The 20,525-nt window shown below is 36.7% G+C and overlaps 1 protein-coding gene across 1 annotated transcript in view; it reads left to right on the top strand.

The window, feature by feature from the left end:
* Positions 1–14,797: 14,797 nt before the first annotated feature.
* Positions 14,798–20,525, top strand: part of LOC135223461 (inactive tyrosine-protein kinase 7-like) — a 178,514-nt gene continuing 172,786 nt past the window's right edge. The window contains 1 exon segment of the mRNA XM_064261882.1: positions 14,798–16,410. Coding sequence (XP_064117952.1) covers positions 16,368–16,410 — 43 coding nt within the window. The 5' untranslated portion in view covers positions 14,798–16,367.

Below are 20,525 nucleotides of genomic sequence, written 5' to 3'. Positions count from 1 at the left end.
TATTTATCAGAATGCAAATGCAAAAAAATAAATAATGTGCATGTTAAACAGTACAGAACAATTACTTCTCATAAGATATAGCGAATTTATTTAATTTTCGTTGGTGAAACAATGCTCTATTTGACCATAGATTATAGCATGTACCCCGAATAAGCTGGAAGTCGGATTACGCCTTGTTTGGTTATGTAGTTGAGAAGAGGCAGTAAAAATAGGTATGTAATGAGTTGAGGAAATAAAGTTTAGTATCTCTTAGTTTAACCAGGGACTTACAACTTATTGTGGGATCCGAACCTCATTATATTAAGAAATTAATTTCTAATCACCAGAAACAAATTCCTCTGCTTCCTTGTTGGCAGAGTGAGGAATCGAGCACGTAAACCACTCGTCCAACAAGGAACCTGAGGAAATGAGGAGTTGAGAGACTGATAGAAAGAGGTTATCTGAGATACAGTTGCATAGCAGAAAAAAATTGTATACAGTTATACAGGAGGATGAACAAGGTAGTGAAGAAGAAAGCGAAAGGGGAAAAGAAGGCAATTAGTAACAATAGAGGGGAAAAAAGTTCTTTATAGAAATAAGTCTTTCTAAAGGGAAGTAAATGCAGAGGAAAGGTAGGTTAATCAGCTAATGAAACCCAGATGAAACGATGCAGCGTTTGGTCCAGAGAGCGATTATTTTGAAGATTTGCTGAATCTGGAGGCTTGGAAATGACAATTGAAGAAGCAAAGAGTGAAATGAAAAAGGTCGGTGAGTGGATTTGCACCAATAGTGGATGGGATTACAATCAAGATGCTGCTATGCCATAGGAAGACGAGAGAGAGAGAGAGAGAAGAGAGAGAGAGAGAGAGAATATGTTTGCATGAAATCTAAGGTACGGTGTCCTCACGAGGACATGAATATCCCAAGAGAGGATCCAGTGACGTTATGATCGAGTGGCAGATCAGGGTTTTGTGGTAAGTCTGGATGATTGAAAGGTTCTGAAGGAAAGATGAGTTGAATAGTTGTTCCATTGTACGGAAGGTAAAATATTGTTTTGGTTTTGATGGGCATAAAGTTACTTATCAGAGTAAGAAAGTAGGATTTTGACAGAAGGATTGACAGGGTATGAACCAGTGTTGGTTATGGAGAGGAAGAGGGCGTTTGTGTGCGAATCAAGTGTTTTGCACTAAATAGTTAAGTAAGTTTGAAAGTAAAGGCAAAATGCTGTATGTGGTAAACATGACGATATAAGATGCTGAGGGTAGGTTGTCGAGAACAAATGACAAAGTGTGTGTTAGAGTAAGTGGCAAGGTGTAAAAGGTTCTAAGACAAGTTTTTTTTTCCGTTTTTTTTTTGTTTTTGTCTGTTGCTCTTTAATATTTTTATGAATGGAATGATGCAAGAAGTTGGAGTAGGTGGAGAGTTGTAGAGTAAGAATTTGAGCTGCGAATGGAGTGTCGAATGATTGATGTTTGCAGATTACACAACACTGGTTAGAGATAGTGAAGGGACTTTGCAGAAACTAGTGGAAGAGTTTGAACGTGTTAGTAAGAGGAGAAAGATGAAAGAGAGCAATATGTAGTGGTGAATATTAATGTGGATGATGGAAAAACTGAAGCGGTTAATTCTTACAGGTATTTGGGAGTCAATTTAACATACTCTAATGAGGAGAGAGAAGACATGGGCATAGGGAGACTATAATTGAAAGGGTAAGAAATGAGGAAAAAAGTTAACATTGCTGGAAAAGCAATTGACGTATTGTTTAAGTAAGTTTTTCTATTAGTTAAAACCAGCAAACTTTCCGAATGTTTCTGAGCTATCTCAGTTCCCTTATCAGCAATCAGCAGAGAATGAGCAAATGAGCAGGAAAAAGAGGCATTCATACAAATTTCTTGAGTCATCCTCCGCTGACGAAGAATCTGGGATGATTCATAAAACATTCAGACCATTACTCTGCTTTTTACACAATGCACGAATTCGTTTGAACAATTGTTAATTTTCGTTACCAGCTACTTGAAGACAGTATGTATATATATATATATATATATATATATATATATATATATATATACATACATATATATATATATATATATATATATATATATATATATATATATATCTATATGTATTTATATACATATATATCTATATATATATATATATATATATATATATATATATATGTTTATATATATATATATATATATATATATATATTTATTTATATATATATATATATACATATATATCTCTATGTATATATATATATATATATATATATATATATAACATATATATATATAAGAGATCCTCACGTGAAAATGAAAGAAGGAGGTACCAAGACTTTCAACTTTTATTCCAAAGTCATCTTCAGGGTACTGAACAATTTTAAGAGAACAACTTATACAAGAAAGCAACATGAGGCCACAAATAATAAAACAAGTCAACGACCTACTTAAAGTATGCAATAAACATTGTTCAAAACAAAGACATACTTAACGGGAGATATGTAGTTACTAAAATCACAGTACAAAACTATCTGTTTGTAAAATATCTAACAACTTGTTTAACTTTTAAATCATCAAGAATAAAACTTTTTAACAATTCGTCCATCTTAAAAAGACCATCGCTCATATTCATGTTATTAAAAGAACTAATGAGGCAACCTTCAACTAACAATCTGTCATGCATTGATTGGAACTTCTAAAAACGACTGTAGCTGAATTCCAGTCTATAGGGGTGTTCAAAATCCCTCACGTGACAAAAAATGGCACTTGAACCGTTCGCAACCCGTACATTATATTTATGCTGTGTAACTCTCTTACTTACTTCCTTACCAGATTGTCCAATATAAGGCAAATTACAAACAGAGCAGTTAATTTTGTACACGCCTCCTGTTGTCATCACTGATTTATTAACAAACAATGTATTAACTTGACAGATGAATTATTACTAAAAAAAAAAACAACATTTATATTCAGACATTTCAGGCTACGTACAAATTGATAAAAATTCACAGTGGTATGGCAGAACTAAAATATTTTCAATTTCAAACTTACTTGATTCGTGACAATAAAATGATTTTTTGGCGCTTTGGAGGTAACTGTCAATAAAATGCCTTGGGTAACATAATTCTCTCGCAATTTCATAGATGTTCTTAATTTCCTCGTCCAAGAATTCAGGATCACAAATTCTATATGCCCGTAAAAACATCCCTGAGAAGACTGTTCGTTTTATCTTGGGGTGATGGCTGGAAAAATTATGAATGAAAGCATTCACTGCTGTTGGTTTACGGTAAACTTTGAATTTAAAACCGTTGTCGGTTCTCATAACGACTGTGTCAAGAACGTCTATTTCGGGATAGTGTGTGGACAACAAAAAGCAACCCGGACTTATACGTGAACCTATCTTCATACGAACTCAGTGATAATGAAAAAAATGGTTTAGATTTGGTTTGATTTTTTGCGTTTACTAAAGAACAAAGTCGATATTTTTTCAGTAGCTAAAGGTTTCATAAACTTAGAAAAAACCAAAAATAAAAAAGTAAACAATGACAATATTTTGATTGCAAAAGGATGTGTATATGCTGTGTGCAATTCAAAATTAAGACGTACTATACCTTTGAGATTCCAGATGGCACTTAAGAGCTTAAGAGCTAATAAAGATATTCATATAACTAGGGCTGATAAGTCAAACTGTATAGTTATTTTGAGTAAGAATTCTTATATTGAAAAGGCTAATCAACTTTTATCCGATGAAGACACTTATGAAAAACTAATAAGAGACCCCACCGATAAAGTTAATAAGCATTATAATAGTACTGTGAAATCTTTGTTAAAGTCGCACCATGAACTCGCCAAGAAATTCTCTGCCGTTAATGCCACTCTTCCTTATATGTATGGCACAGTAAAGATTCATAAAGAAGGCAAACCAATCAGACCCATTATCAGTTCGATAGGCTCAGCTTCTTATCATTTGTCAAAATGGTTAAGATCTCTGTTAAATCCGCTGATAGGAAATATATCAGAGGCACACATTAAGAATACAGAAGACCTTATCACGAAGTTGAAAGTCAGAGATGCAAATTGCAGGTTAATTAGTTTCGATGTCAATTCATTGTTTACGAAAGTGCCCATTGATGATCTGCTACAGTTCCTACAAAAAAAAATGAATTATATAAATATTCCTTTTTCCCACCATGTTTTTATTAAGTTGATAAAGTTGTGCATAGTTGATAATACGTTTACGTTTAATGGTTGTTTTTATAGACAGATTTTTGGTTTGGCAATGGGAAGCTGTTTATCTGCAACTCTCTCAAATATCTATATGGAGTTTTACGAAATCAGATACCTACCAAATATCATTACGTTTACTTTGACATGGTACAGATACGTTGATGACATAATATGCCTGTGGCCACGGGATCGTGACCCCTTGGAATTTTTATAACTTTTGAATGGCCTGGTTCCATCCATAAAATTCAAATTGGAAATAGAACAGGATAAAACCCTACCATTTCTTGACACAGTCGTTATGAGAACCGACAACGGTTTTAAATTCAAAGTTTACCGTAAACCAACAGCAGTGAATGCTTTCATTCATAATTTTTCCAGCCATCACCCCAAGATAAAACGAACAGTCTTCTCAGGGATGTTTTTACGGGCATATAGAATTTGTGATCCTGAATTCTTGGACGAGGAAATTAAGAACATCTATGAAATTGCGAGAGAATTATGTTACCCAAGGTATTTTATTGACACTTGCCTCCAAAGTGCCAAAAAATCATTTTATTGTCACGAAAGATCAAGTAAGTTTGAAATTGAAAATATTTTAGTTCTGCCATACCACTGTGAATTTTTATCAATTGTACGTAGCCTGAAATGTCTGAATATAATTGTTGTTTTTAGTAATAATTCATCTGTAAAAATGCATTGTTTTGTAATAAATCAGTGATGACAACAGGAGGCCGTGTACAAAATTAACTGCTCTGTTTGTAATTTGCCTTATATTGGACAATCTGGTAAGGAAGTAAGTAAGAGAGTTACATAGCATAAATATAATGTACGGGTTGCGAACGGTTCAAGTGCCTTTTTTTTGTCACGTGAGGGATTTTGAACACCCTATAGACTGGAATTCAGCTACAAGTCGTTTTTAAAGAAGTTCATCAATGCATGACAGATTGTTAGTTGAAGGTTGCCTCATTAGTTCTTTTAATAACATGAATATGAGCGATGGTCTTTTTTAAGATGGACGATTGTTAAAAAGTTTTTATTCTTGATGATTTAAAAGTTAAACAAGTTGTTAGATATTTTACAAACAGATAGTTTTGTACTGTGATTTTAGTAACTACATATCTCCGTTAAGTATGTCTTTTGTTTTGAACAATGTTTATTTGCATACTTAAGTAGGTCGTTGACTTGTTTTATTATTTGTGGCCTCATGTTGCTTTCTTGTATAAGTTGTTCTCTTAAAATTGTTCAGTACCCTGAAGATGACTGGAATAAAAGTTGAAAGTCTTGGTACCTCCTTCTTTCATTTTCACGTGAGGATCTCTTATATACTTCACCCACGGACCATTGTGGAATTGGAAGATATATATATATATATATATATATATATATATATATAATTGATTTATTTTATTTATTTATTTATATACTGTCTTCAAGTAGCTGATAACGAAAATTAACAATTGTTCAAGCGAATTCGTTCATTGTGTAAAAAGCAGAGTAATGGTCTGAATGTTTTATGAATCATCCCAGAAAAAAAGATGAAATCCAGGCTTCTGAGACAACATATATATATATATATATATATATATATATATATATATATATATATATATATATATATTATATATATATATATATATATATAACAACAAACACACCTTCATTTCTGTTCATTACTGATGCACAATACGCCTACAGTGGCAGAACGCCTGACCCCTTTGAGCACACGTATTATATCGACGAAACTCGGGAACTGGCCAATCAAAAGCCAATTGCAGCCCATGCTTACAAGCGCTCTGAATAACGAAGTTCACTCTCTCTCTCTCTCTCTCTCTCTCTCTCTCTCTCAAACAGATGAATATACATAAATCAGCAGTCAGTCCCTGGAGCCAGCAAGCACTGATAGATCAATCTCCCTCCATCCCTTCCTCCCTCCAGCTGCCAATCTCCCTCTCTCCCTCCCTCCCTCCTATTACCATTCTCCCCCCCCCCCAGCCCCCCCCTACTCCTCCCCCCGGTCGTAAAATCCATGCTACGGCAGACAAAACACGCGCGCATAACAGCACACAGTTTTGAGAACAGACACACCGTGGAAGAAGATATTGGAACTCGGGTCAATAAATACGAACGTCTCTAGGAATGAGTTGGATGGCGACGCCTTTCTCTCTCTCTCTCTCTCTCTCTCTCTCTCTCTCTCTCTCTCTCTCTCTCTCTCTCTCTTTTGTTTGTCGTATTCATCATATTTGGATTGGGATTTCTGAATTACTTGGGATCATTTTTCTCTTTCTCCCCCCGCCCCCTTCTCTCTCTCTCTCTCTTCTCTCTCTCTCTCTCTCTCCTCATTGGGACCCCTTATTCTTTTATCTCCCCAAATCCCACTTCTATTCCCCTCCAACCAACTTCCATTCACAGACACCTCCTCCTCCTCCTCCTCCTCCTCCTCCTCGTCCATTGCGTTTTTTCCTTTTAATACGATTTATTTTGGTCTTTCTATGACTGAGTCGTAATCTCCCAAATGATTTGGTTTTTGCATGATCTGTAAGTTCTCTCTCTCTCTCTCTCTCTCTCTCTCTCTCTCTCTCTCTCTCTCTCTCACGTTCCATCTTAATCTTTGCATTTTATCATGTTTCATTGTGAGATTTTTCTAAATCCTGTAAATAATGTCGTTTCGATTCTCTCTCTCTCTCTCTCTCTCTCTCTCTCTCTCTCTCTCTCTCTCTCTCTCATAATCGTTGCACTTATCCTATTTTAGTGTGTGATTTTTAAAATCATGTCAGCAATCCCTTACGTTTCTCTCTGACTTTTCTTTGTTTGACATTACCGGTCTAAAGGTGCTTTACTAGTCTCTCTCTCTCTCTCTCTCTCTCTCTCTCTCTCTCTCTCTCTCTCTCTCTCTCTCTCTCTCTCTCTCCTCCACGTCTCATCTCTCGCTCGGCTTGCCTTTCATTTCCCCCTTTTCTTTGATGATACATAGAAAATGTGGGATATTAAATCCTTTTATCCCAGCGCGTTTTCATGTACACAAGTGTTTATAGGTACTCACCTTCCCCCCCCCCTCTCTCTCTCTCTCTCTCTCTCTCTCTCTCTCTCTCTCCACGGCTATAAATTACTTCGATATTTTCTTCTCTCTCTCTTTCTCCTTTGTACGCCTCTGCTTGTCTATGATTTTGTATAGTTTCGATAGATTTTTTCTCTCTCTCTCCCTCTCTCTCTGTGTCTGTCTCTCTCGTCGTTTTCCCTTAATCGTTGCATTTTATCATGTTTCAGTACGTGATTTTTTAAAATCCTGTAAATAATGTCTTTTAGACTCTCTCTCTCTCTCTCTCTCTCTCTCTCTCTCTCTCTCTCTCTGATTGTTCTCTCTTGATCTTTCCATTTTATCATATTTCATTGTGAGATTTTTTTAAAATCCTGTAAATAATGTCTTTTCGACTCTCTCTCTCTCTCTCTCTCTCTAGACAACATCATTAGAGCACTATGAATGAACAGTAAAACCTGCTCTTACAGATAAGTGAGCACACGATGTCTCCTCGGATGGACTAACAAGTCTGAGACAATCTAATCCTTGTAACTCCTTGTAACTCTCTTTGACTCTGCTTGTCTTAAGTTATTTTCATCCTCCCCTCAACTCTCTCTCTCTCTCTCTCCTCTCTCTCTCTCTCTCTCTCTCTCTCTCTCTCTCTCTCTTCTTTGTTCGCATACGTTTGCCCAAAGATGCTACGTGTCCCCTCCCAGCAGTCCTCGCGTTTGGGCCCGGGTTCGCGCAAAACCCGCCCCCCCCCCCCTCCCTCGGAATTCGATTTTGGCAGTTCGTTTTTGGGTTCTCCGGTGTTTTTATCCCCCAAGTTTTATTCCTAAGTTTTTGCTCGTTAGGTTGTTTTTCCCCCGATAATCTGAGTTTCTCTCAGCTGGATTTGGTTTTCGCTTTTTCCGTCTGATTTTGTCTTGTTTTTGTTTTTTTGTTTTTTACAGTACTACTGTGTTGTGTGACTATTTTTTCGCAGGTTGTGTTGGTAGAGTGTTTAACCTTGGTCGGTTTAGTTTCGTTTCTTTTAAGTCTTTTTATTTTATTTATTTTCTTTTTGTATTGTAAGGTGTGGGGCTGTACCTGTTAATTTTGTATATGTATTTTTTGTCTTGTAAGATGTAGGGCTGCATCTGTTAAATTTGTAAGTTGTAGGGATGCATCTGTTAATTTTACAAAATTTATTTTTTAATTAATTTTCTTTGTCTTGTAAGTTGTAGGGCTGCATCTGTTAATTTTTTTATTTATTCTTTTGTCTTGTAAGTATAGGGCTGTAACTGTTAATTTTACAAAATTTATTTTTTGATTAATTTTTTTTGTCTTGTAAGTTGTGGGGCTGCATCTTTTAATTTTTTTATTTATTCTTTTGCCTTGTAAGTTGTAGGGCTGTATCTGTTAATTTTACAAAATTTATTTTTTAATTAATTATCTTTATCTTGTAAGGTGTAGGGCTGCATCTGTTAATTTTTTTTATTTATTCTTTTGTCTTGTAAGTTGTAGGGCTGCATCTGTTAATTTTACAAAATTTATTTTTTAATTAATTATCTTTATCTTGTAAGGTGTAGGGCTGCATCTGTTAATTTTTTTATTTATTCTTTTGTCTTGTAAGTTGTAGGGCTGCATCTGTTATTTTACAAAATTTATTTTTTAATTAATTATCTTTATCTTGTAAGGTGTAGGGCTGCATCTGTTAATTTTTTTTATTTATTCTTTTGTCTTGTAAGTTGTAGGGCTGCATCTGTTAATTTTACAAAATTTATTTTTTAATTAATTATCTTTATCTTGTAAGGTGTAGGGCTGCATCTGTTAATTTTTTTATTTATTCTTTTGTCTTGTAAGTTGTAGGGCTGCATCTGTTAATTTTACAAAATTTATTTTTTAATTAATTATCTTTATCTTGTAAGTTGTGGGGCTGCATCTGTTAATTTTTTTAATTCATTCTCTTGCCTTGTAAGTTGTAGCGCTACATCTGTTAATTTTTCAAAATTTATTTTTTAATTAATTTTTTTTTCTTACAAGTTGTTGGGCTGTATCTGTTAATTTGTTTAAATTTATTCTTTTGCCTTGTAAGTTGTAGGGCTGTATCCGTTAAGTTCTTTGCTTTTGGTCCAATCAAAATCTATCCTTTCCACATTCGCGAATAACGTTTAGCCAATTAATTCGCAAACTTTTAACTTTTTTAATGTTTATAAACCGTGAAGAGGAAAGTGTCATGTCTGAGATTAAAGCTTTGCTGAATAAATAACAGACGAGTTTCACTTGTATTTAGATGAAATAAGTTAGTTAATTTAACTTGGGTACGTGTATTAAATAACATACGTGTATCACTGTTGACGGGAAAAAAGAGTATCCTTTGTCTTCTAAAGAACTGAATTGTTTACAGGTTACAATGTTGTATGCAGTGTCACGAATCACCCATTAATTTTTAAAAATGTGTATTCTTGGTGTTTTGAGAAATTATTTGTTCTACAGCCTTCAGTGTCACGTGATCTCATTTACCTCAAGTTAATAAAAAGAACTTTATTTTTATCCTGTTTTTTTTTTCAGAAATTGTAGGAGTATGTTTCAAATATTGAATAATAATACCATGAATCATATGTTGATTTAAAAAAAAAAGAGCTATTTTTTTTTTTTTTAGAATTTTTATGTTTATTTACAAGTCTTAGTCATTTACAAGGAGTTACAAGGATTAGGATGTCTCAAAGACTTATTAGTCCATCCGAGGAGACATCGTGTGCTCACTTATCCATCCATTTTTTTCCCGTCTTGGTAACCGACTCCCACTGAACATTCTCTATTTATTTAATTTAGAGATCGTGTATTTCCTTGTATTTCACCCTGAGTTTTCATTCATCGCTTCTTGTCATCTATATTAGTCATCGTTTCGTATTTCCCCTTCAGAACTGCCACCCTTTTTTCTTTTTTAACTCGGCATTTTCCGTTTTTATTTAATCCCGCGATAATCCAGCTAGTCCTGTGCAACTGCAGACTCCATCGTTCATATCACCTCTCTGGCCGCTTTCCCCTGGAGTATGACGTCACCGTTTCACCCTACAATTGCCAAACGCTTAATCGTAGTCATTTATTTTCAATGGCTGAGCCAGATGCGGTGTATATACCTACCCCCTGTTTCATATTCATTCTTATCATCCCTTTTTCTTCGTCTCTGCCTCTATATATATCTCTCTCTTATTTCACCCCCATCCCCTCCTCCCTCCTCCTCCTCCTCCTCCTCTCCTCATCTCCTCCTCCTCCTCCTCCTCCCAAACACGAACACCAACACAACTCCCCAGGGGATGAAAGGGTTAGATCGTATCGCCTCTCCCCTTCTTCTCCCCCCTTCCAGCTATTTATTTTCCTCTTCCATTTTGAGTTTCTAATTACTTCTGCTGGAAATTCTGTCGCATATATTCCCTTTGCTTGGAGGCGATCGGCGCTTTTGCGACGGTCTGGAATTGTGGTCGCAAATACAGTTCGAATTGCGGGTTTTGACCTCTGTCGTATTTTATCTCCATTGCTCCGGGTCCCGAATAGAAGTGGGAATAGATGAATGGACTGACCGATTTTATACAAGATTAATCGAATGACAGAATGAATGGATGTACTAAAGTAAGAGGAAAAACCATTTTCAATGCGTTCTTATATTATTATTATTATTATTATTATTATTATTATTATTATTATTATTATTATTATTATTATTATTATTAGGAAGGAGGCCTTCTCTGAGGGCAGTAGCATTGAATATTATAGCTGTTTCAATGGAATTTAATTTATATAGAATCTTTTCCATTCTTATTGATGAGAAAAAGACAATAGATAAATTAAATGCCGTTGAAACATCTAGTTATTATTATTATTATTATTAATTATATTATGATTATTATTATTATTTATTATTTATATTATTATTATATAATAATAATAATATAATAAATAATCATAATAATAAAATAATAATAATAATAATAATAAATAATAAAATAATAATAATAATAATAAAGGCCAAAAGTAAACGAGAAACTGAAGGTTATAAAAAACTACCAGATGGGGAGCACAACATCAAAACACATAGATGAGACAGGATACAAATACCTGGGAATAATGGAAGGAGGGGATATAAAACACCAAGAGATGAAGGACACGATCAGGAAAGAATATATGCAGAGACTCAAGGCAATACTCAAGTCAAAACTCAACGCCGGAAATATGATAAAAGCCATAAACACATGGGCAGTGCCAGTAATCAGATACAGCGCAGGAATAGTGGAATGGACGAAGGCAGAACTCCGCAGCATAGATCAGAAAACCAGGAAACATATGACAATACACAAAGCACTACACCCAAGAGCAAATACGGACAGACTATACATAACACGAAAGGAAGGAGGGAGAGGACCCAGAAATATACAGAGACAGGAGAATGACAGACAGAAAAGAGGACTGGCACAACAAACCAATGCACAGACAATACATGAGACAGACTAAAGAACTAGCCAGCGATGACACGTGGCAATGGCTACAGAGGGGAGAGCTAAAGAAGGAAACTGAAGGAATGATAACAGCGGCACAAGATCAGGCCCTAAGAACGCCAGATATGTTCAAAGAACGATAGACGTGGAAATAACATCTCTCCCATATAGTAGGAAGTGCAATACGAAAAATAAAACCATAAACCACATAGCAAGCGAATGCCCGGCACTTGCACAGAACCAGTACAAAAAGAGGCATGATTCAGTGGCAAAAGCCCTCCACTGGAGCCTGTGCAAGAAACATCAGCTACCTTGCAGTAATAAGTGGTACGAGCACCAACCTGAGGGAGTGATAGAAAACGATCAGGCAAAGATCCTCTGGGACTATGGTATCAGAACGGATAGGGTGATACGTGCAAACAGACCAGACGTGACGTTGATTGACAAAGTCAAGAAGAAAGTATCACGCATTGATGTCGCAATACCATGGGACACCAGAGTTGAAGAGAAAGAGAGGGAAAAAATGGATAAGTATCAAGATCTGAAAATAGAAATAAGAAGGATATGGGATTATGCCAGTGGAAATCGTACCCATAATCATAGGAGCACTAGGCACGATCCCAAGATCCCTGAAAAGGAATCTAGAAAACTAGAGGCTGAAGTAGCTCCAGGACCCATGCAGAAGAGTGTGATCCTAGAACGGCACACATAGTAAGAAAAGTGATGGACTCCTAAGGAGGCAGGATGCAACCCGGAACCCCACACTAATATACCACCCAGTCGAATTGGAGGACTGTGATAGAGCAAAAAAAAAATTATTATTATTATTATTATTATTATTATTAAAACTGTTTTATCACACCACTGAGATGATTTGTTTTTACCTACATGTTTTAATTTAATTTTATTATATTTTATTAATTAAATTATGATTTTCCAAAAAGTTTATCACATGATTAACTGTGAGTGTTGAAGTTTTTTTGACAAAAATTCCAGATCTTGATAGCAGTAGTATTCGAGCAGTTCGTATCCAGGCAAGGAAGACGTGGAAATCTGTTTAGGGAAACAAAACTTGGCGGTGGCCAGGAAGAAGGGGAGAGAGAGAGAGAAGAGAGACGAGAGAGACGAGAGAGAAGAGAGAGGTGGGGGGGGGAGGGGATGCTAAGCGAATTTGTCCCAAGCGCTCGCGAAAGTCCTAACCCAATGTTCTTTACCTAATCCAATGTAAGGCAATTTTTATATATTCTCGTACGATGCGGCTCCTATGCCTTACTGCTAACTCCTTGCATGTGGAGTTTCCTTACTCATCACGAAGTTCTCTCGTTTTTGAGTGAAATGCTTTCGTTTTTTTGAACCTTTTTTTGTGATCTGTTGCAGTGTGACGGTAGTTCTGGGTGCTTAAGCAATGCGAGGAACCATTATAATGGTTTTTCGCTTCTCGGTTGTTTATGAGAATGGATGAAGTTAGCTCCTCCTTGAGACAACACAAAATTAAGATAAATCTAGAGTTGTTTGACCTGCTGTTTATCTAGCGCCCGCACCGGCACAAGGCTGGATTCATCTAGATAGATGTCAGGTTAAGCAACTAAGAATTGATCTGAATTTTGTGCGTGATTGGATTTAATAATGAATATCCAGTCAAGTCAACTGCATATATATATATATATATATATATATATATATATATATATATATATATATATTGTCTTGTGAACCATAGGGGAGAAGATGTATATATATATAATATATATATATATATATATATATATATATATATATATATATATATGTACTTGTGAACCATAGGGGAGAAGATGTATATATATATATATATATATATATATATATATATATATATATACTATATATATATATATATATATATATATATATATATATATACATACATAGTATATATATATATATATATATATATATATATATTATATATATACATATATATATTTGTCTTGTGAACCATGGGGGAGAAGATGGAAAAAATATGTATGAGTCACAAGAGGGGAGAAGAGATTAAATAAATGTAAACTGAAGGTCTCTGGAAACACGAGAGGAAACAGAAAGTTCCCAATTTTAAAGGTAAACAGAAGAATGGCTGGCAAAAATACCAGACTCTCCAGTTCGCCATTACGTCTCGGTCATGAACCGATTCCGGGAACACAGGAGGCTCTCGAGAATTCCAGCGTCTGTAGGTGGATGGGATGAAGGACTCAAAATAAATAAATAGATAAAAAAAGATTTTACTGTTGTTGGAAATCATAAAACAGAAATGAGAAACAGCGAAATAAAACTCCTCCTTCGAACTTAAAAGGCGTCTGCGGTGATTTCTCTTTGTCGAAGCCTCATTTCTATCCGAAGTTGTTTGTGCTTTTCTTCGTCTTTGGTTGTACTGGTCCTTATTTATTCCAATGTCAATTATTTTGATTGTTTGTAAAGCAATACAAACACGATGTCACGTCTTGTATTTCAATCCATCATTTCTTTATAATAACTGCATTATTTTTCTCTGTAATTGGTCTACAATTTCTTCAACTGGAGATCAGTTTTTCCTTTTCTTTCTCTTTCTCCCTCCTCTCTTCCTCTCTCTCTCTCTCCCCCCTATCTCTCTCTCTCTCTCTCTCCTTTTCATTTCGACTCTGGTTTCTACCCTCCCACCTATTAATCATGTCACCCCCATAGGTAGCCATTTATATATATATCCTTAGATATCCCCTCATCTCATCCCCCCCTGTATTCTATCTCTCTCTCTCTCTCTCTCTCTCTCTCTCTCTTTCACATTCTCTCTCGCTCTCACTCAGTCCTCCTAGACTTCCCATTCCTCGATTCCTTCCCCCCGGTTTCCCCCCTCCGACCCGATTCTCCCCCGTCTCCGAGCTTCCCCCGCCACCTTCCTGCTATAGCTTCCTCCCTCCCCCGGACCCCTCCCAGTTCTCCCGCCCCGCCCCCCCCCCACCGCCCGAGCCCCAGGCAACCCCGACCCGAACATCTGAAAGAACCGTCAGAGGCTTCCCAACCCCCCGCCCCCCCCCTCGGCGGCCAACTAACTTCTCCTCTGCTCTGCTGTGCTCTGTCAGTCTGGTTGCGGCCTTCGCGGGAGCAGGTCGGCCCCAGTGCTGTTGCGCCCAACCGCTCTTCTCAGTGACACTCTGTGAGGCTCTATTTTTCGGTAGGAAAATGAACCCGAGACAAGAAGGCTACTGCTACTGCTGCTGCTGCTGCTGCTGCAGAGCGGATCTGTCATGAAGCAGGCCTCCCTTTTTGCAACGAGACCGTTGGAGAGTTGATGGAAAACCCAGGAATCTGTGATTGGCAGTTTGAAAAAACAAGTCTTAATTGTTTCAGAAGGTGAACGGTGAAAACACTTTCTCGTGAGGACTGTTATGCCGCCATTTACTGCCTCGTGCTAACGGAGTACAACACTGTTGTGATTGGCGATCTGTTTTGGCTTCGCTTTTCCATTTTTTAAATTATTACATTTCGGAAGTGTTTCCGCAGCGTGGCACTGCTCTGAGAATTATTTAATATCTCCAGCAGCTGATTTCTTTTGCCTTTTATTAGTTTTTATTTTTTATTTTATATATATATTTTTTTGTCTCACTTGCGACAGACGTTGTTGATACCAGGCTGAGGGGAATGGCTAAGTGGTCGTTCGGACTACAAGCCTTATGAATGGTGGAACTGAGTTGCGTGTCGTCTCGTCTGATGGCATTTTTCGTACGTACGTATTTGTACCAAGTCATCGAGGACGTCTTTAGATGACTTGTAGCAAAGTCGCATTATGAGAGTCGTTGATTCAAGTTCCCTTTGTAAACAAAAGAGATAGACAGTTAGAAGGACGTAGATACTCAGCTGTCGTATCGAATATTTACTAGCTGAAAGGAAATACGTGTGAACGAAACCAGTTTGAATGCCACGTGTATAACTCCTATAACTCTTCTGTCAAGTTCCTCAGAGAGAGAGAGAGAGAGAGAGAGGAGAGTCATTTATAGCAACCGATATTTGCTGTACTGGCTTCATCGAACGTTCGTGACCAGTCTAAGTAAGTTGAGTCCTTACGTTTTCTGTCGCAAAGTCACTTACGACGTGACGTTCGTGTCTCCTGCCACGTTTAGGAAGTCTTTGCGGCGGTAAAGTCGCTGCCTAAAAAAACGCAGAACTACAGACGAACAGACAGGACAAGGAAAGAATTCGTCTTTCCCAATACAAAGACATTTTTCGGTGGCAAGTTTAACTGAGTAATAACAAAATTGTCAACAGAAAACGAAGAACGCGGACAGAAACAAAAAGAAAGGACACTGACGAAAAAATAAAGGAAGAACGCAGGCAAACGAAGTTGCAGCGAACAAACAAACAAACGAAACGGTCTTCCCACCCGTAAGCAGAGTGAATCGTGGACCTCGCATGCCGCTGGGTCAAAACAGTTCGCGCGACTATAAGCAGCAGCCCCAGCCTCCCGTATATCGTCACGTAGATCAGGCAATGAGTTGGTGCTTTCTGGGTCGACCGACCTACCCACCAGGGACCTCCCTTGGAGACTGTGTGAGTAGTGCCTCCTAAGGGCAGGGAGATGATCTCGGCTTCTGCCCAGAAGGTGGAGTAGGTGATTTCCGAAAAAGACGAACGGAAGTGACGGGCGATATGGAAGCGAAGACCGATAGCTTTTTGTTGCATCGCTGCCTAGGTAAGTACACATAGCTCTTATCTCCGTCGTTGCATGCGTAGGAAAGTTTGCTAGAATCTTTCTGTAGAAATCGACAATACATGTGCTCGTTTGATAAGGTCAAGTAAAGCTGTGAATCAAATGAATTGTAGACAAATTTGCTCTTGCTAATTAAGAACTAATTACAATTGAATAATACGCAACATTCAACGGTAATTAGACATATCTTTCCCTAGTTTGCATAAGTTGAAAAAAAATCTAGCATTATCTTTAAAAATACAAATTATTAATTATGCTCATTTATTAGTCATGTAAAACTATAAATAAATTTATGACAGGTTTCCTTTCTTAATGATAAGAAAAAAAATAGGACTTCGCAAAGTGCAAAGTCAGGGTTACTGACGAAAAAAGCACTTTGAGAAATATGAAGAGGAAACGCTCAGTCATCTCGTGACTTGAGAGTAAGAGACTCAAAAGGTTCTCTATTGAATGTTTATTGATATGTTTTTCTGCCAGTCCAATTTATACGCGACACCACACATTATGTACACAAATGTTGATATATTGGTACATACATGCATTCATACATGCTTGAGATACAGATACAGGATTGCCAGCGAACTTACTCTTTGGCACTTGTATCTGTCTGATGATGTGAATAAGCTTTCAGTCAAGTAGATTCATACGTATGAATGTCTTTACTTATTATAAATATATATAATTATATATATATATATATATATTTATATATAATATTATATATATAATATATATATTAAGGAAAATAATACACTTTATAGGATTCACTTTTGGGTGGGGCCGGACGAATACCGCTTACAGTTGGTCTTCCTGGTACACTGTAGGGATGCTTCTTGTTTCTTCGGCCTAAGCTGTCCACCCCGTAATGGGTAGTGCCGTCAGTGCACCTCGTGTGGTTCACTGTAGGTATTACTGAAGTTCTTTGCAATGTGTCTTCGGCCCCTAGCTACAACCCTTTTCGTTCCTTTTACTGTACCTCCTTTCATATTCTCTTTCTTCCATCTTACTTTCCACCCTCTCCTAACAGTTGATTCATATTGCAACTGCAAAAGGTATTCCTCCTGTTACACCTTTCAAACTTTTACTGTCAATTTCCGTTTCAGCGCTGAATGACCTCATAGGTCCCAGTGCTTGGGCCTTTGGCCTAAAATCTGTTAGACCAAATCCTTCTTGGACCATCCCATTAAGAGCATAGATTATAACATTAATTATAATTTTATCAGAATTATAAGAAGCATTAGTCATCATAATTACCGACCCTCGATCAAGATGATAATTGCAGCGACAACAATAATTCCCAGAGCCATTCACATCGATAATTGCCGAACATCACGGAATCACAGAGGATCCTTAATTGTAGATAATAATCTTTCGTTTATTGTCAGCTCGCCGCGAGACGAGAGCACGGGAGATGATTAAAGCACATTAGGAACTGCATTATGATAATGAATTGTCTTGCACGAACAATAAATACTCGTCCACCCCCGTTTTTTATTTTGTCTTTTGGCTAGATTCAGTTCTGCGAATCCGGGGGTAATTTCGTCAGTCTTACAAGACTTTTTATGCATGTGGTAATGAGCTCTCGATTGGTTCATGATTATGAATTGGTAGAGATGCATTTATATAGAAGTATACGATGTATTATTATTATTATTATTATTATTATTATTATTATTATTATTGCTTAGACTGGCGAGCAACGCACCAAAGGGCATGGTAAAATTCGGTTGAGTCATTTTGGTGTTTATTATTGCTTATACAATTCTCTCTCTCTCTCTCTCTCTCTCTCTCTCTCTCTCTCTCTCTCTCTCTCTCTCTCTCTCTCTCCAGAGCGACGTTTCGTCCAGATCTACAGGACATTTTCCAGCAATGATTGCTGAGGGGCTGAATTCCAGTGGCGAGTCATTCTCCTTATATCCTGATGTTGCGGGCTCTCGAGTACAGTCTGGAGAAGCCCTGCATTTTATTATTATTATTTTATTTATTATTATTATTATTATTATTATTATTATTATTATTATTGTCCATTTGCAGGTTTTACTTCTATTCTTGTCACTGCTCTGTCATCTACTGCATTTTTGATGGACTTTCTCATAGAATGGGTCCTGCAAATAATATTTTAAAAAGTCAGCTGGGAAGAACACTTCTCATTTTTTTTTTAGAGTTTTGAATTCAGCTGTGAATGAAATAGAAATAAAAAACGTTCAAAACTTCTGGTAGGAATGGAAAAAATATAATCGGCTTATGCTTCGTGGATTAAGATTGGCCAGCCACTTGATTTATTGTAAATTTATCCCAGTTGTACAGTTTTATGTCTAGGTGTGCATATTCGTATCATTGTACGTGAATTGAATAGACAGCAAATAAAAATAAATAAATAAATAAATAAAAGTGCGTGAACTGGGCAGAACGCATTTTTGCTTTTGCTTGAACTAAGTAGAAAGCTAACTGAGCTGGAAAACGCATTTTTACATGAGCTGAAGAAAAAAATGTATCTGTTCATAAATTGTGCATAGTTTTTTTTTTTTTTGCATGTTTTTATATTTTGTTTGTCCGTCCGGTTTAGATTTCTCGCCCATAAATGTTTATGATATTTACCTTTTAAAATTGCCAAGAAGAATTTTTTTTAACGTTATAACCTTTTAATTCAAAGGAAAAATAATCTCATATGTGCTTTGAATTTTGATATTGAATTTCCTGAAAGGTGTAAAAATATACCTTAGAAGTTTGAACGTGAAGACGTAGAGCTAATTTGAGTATTGCAATGCCACTAAGAAAATGCTTTTGACTTATTGGCGAACTATGAAAAGACTGAAGATTTTTTTTTTAATGTGGAAAACTAAATTGAAAATTCTTTTCGGACGCAAATGTTTCAATGCAGAAGGGAGAGATGTTTTTCACTGCCCCCATAATCGTTCGAAAATAGAGAGAGAGAGAGATGTTTTGGTCTTTCGTAAATGTTATATGAAAGGGGAGATTTTTTTCACGTTTTTTTTTAGCCCAAAGATTAAATGATTAAAAATGTTGTGATGCTTCCATCTGTATGTGAATCCTGACCTTTACTGAAAATGAGAGAGAGAGAGAGAGAGAGAGAGAGAGAGAGAGAGAGAGAGAGAGAGAGAGGAAATTAACAAATATAATACTTTTACTCTCCTTTTTTGTATTTATAGAAATTCAAGCAAATCTGTTTTTCTGTTCGTATTTTTCACGTCAGACTGATACACACACGCATATATATATATATATATATATATATATATAGATATATATATATACTATATATATATATATTATATATATATATATATATATATATCATATATATATATATATATATATATATATATATATATATATATTATATATATATATATAGTATATATATGTGTGTGTGTGTGTGTGTGTGTGTGTGTGTGTATACACAAGCAGATAATTCTTCAGTTTTTCAATCTTCCCTTTTTTTCTATCCTGTATCATTGAAAAACTCACAAAAGTACTCACAGTGAGGATTATTAACCTTCCCCCCCCACTCCCCCCCCTCCCCCCGCCTCCGGCCCAGTCTGAGGTAAATGATCATAATCACAGCATCGATGAAAAGCAGAAGAGAGCCCTATCCCATCATATCAAATTGGCCCTCCCCCCCCCCCCCACCCCCCCCCCCCTTCCTTAATTAGCGTAACTCAGCGTAACCAATCCGAACCCAGACTGGAAATTCAATTCTTCTTAAGAATATATAGCCTTTCCTCCTCCCCCACCCCCGCCCCCTACCCAACCCCCGGCCGGCCTTCCCCAGCCATTAGAGAAAAGGGGATTACTATTATAGTCGTCTCTCCGTAATCAGCTCTTTTTCACTACAGCTTCACTCATCCGAGCGCCTTCCATCTCCTCAGTCTTCACTCATTTCTGCGTGGCGTTGCACTCCTACCCTCTCTCTCTCTCTCTCTCTCTCTCTCTCTCCTCTCTCGTCTCTCTCTCTCTTCTCTCTCTCTCTCTCTCTCCCACTTTTCCTTTTCCTAATAATCATCATTATCATTATCATCAACTTCCCAGTTGTTCTGCATCCTCGTATTCCTCTCATCATCATTATCATCAGCGAC

Source organism: Macrobrachium nipponense, chromosome 10 (genome assembly GCF_015104395.2).
Source record: "Macrobrachium nipponense isolate FS-2020 chromosome 10, ASM1510439v2, whole genome shotgun sequence".
Lineage (NCBI taxonomy): Eukaryota > Metazoa > Arthropoda > Malacostraca > Decapoda > Palaemonidae > Macrobrachium > Macrobrachium nipponense.
The sequence above is the reverse complement of the archived record's forward strand: the minus strand, read 5'-3'. Positions and strand labels throughout refer to the sequence as shown.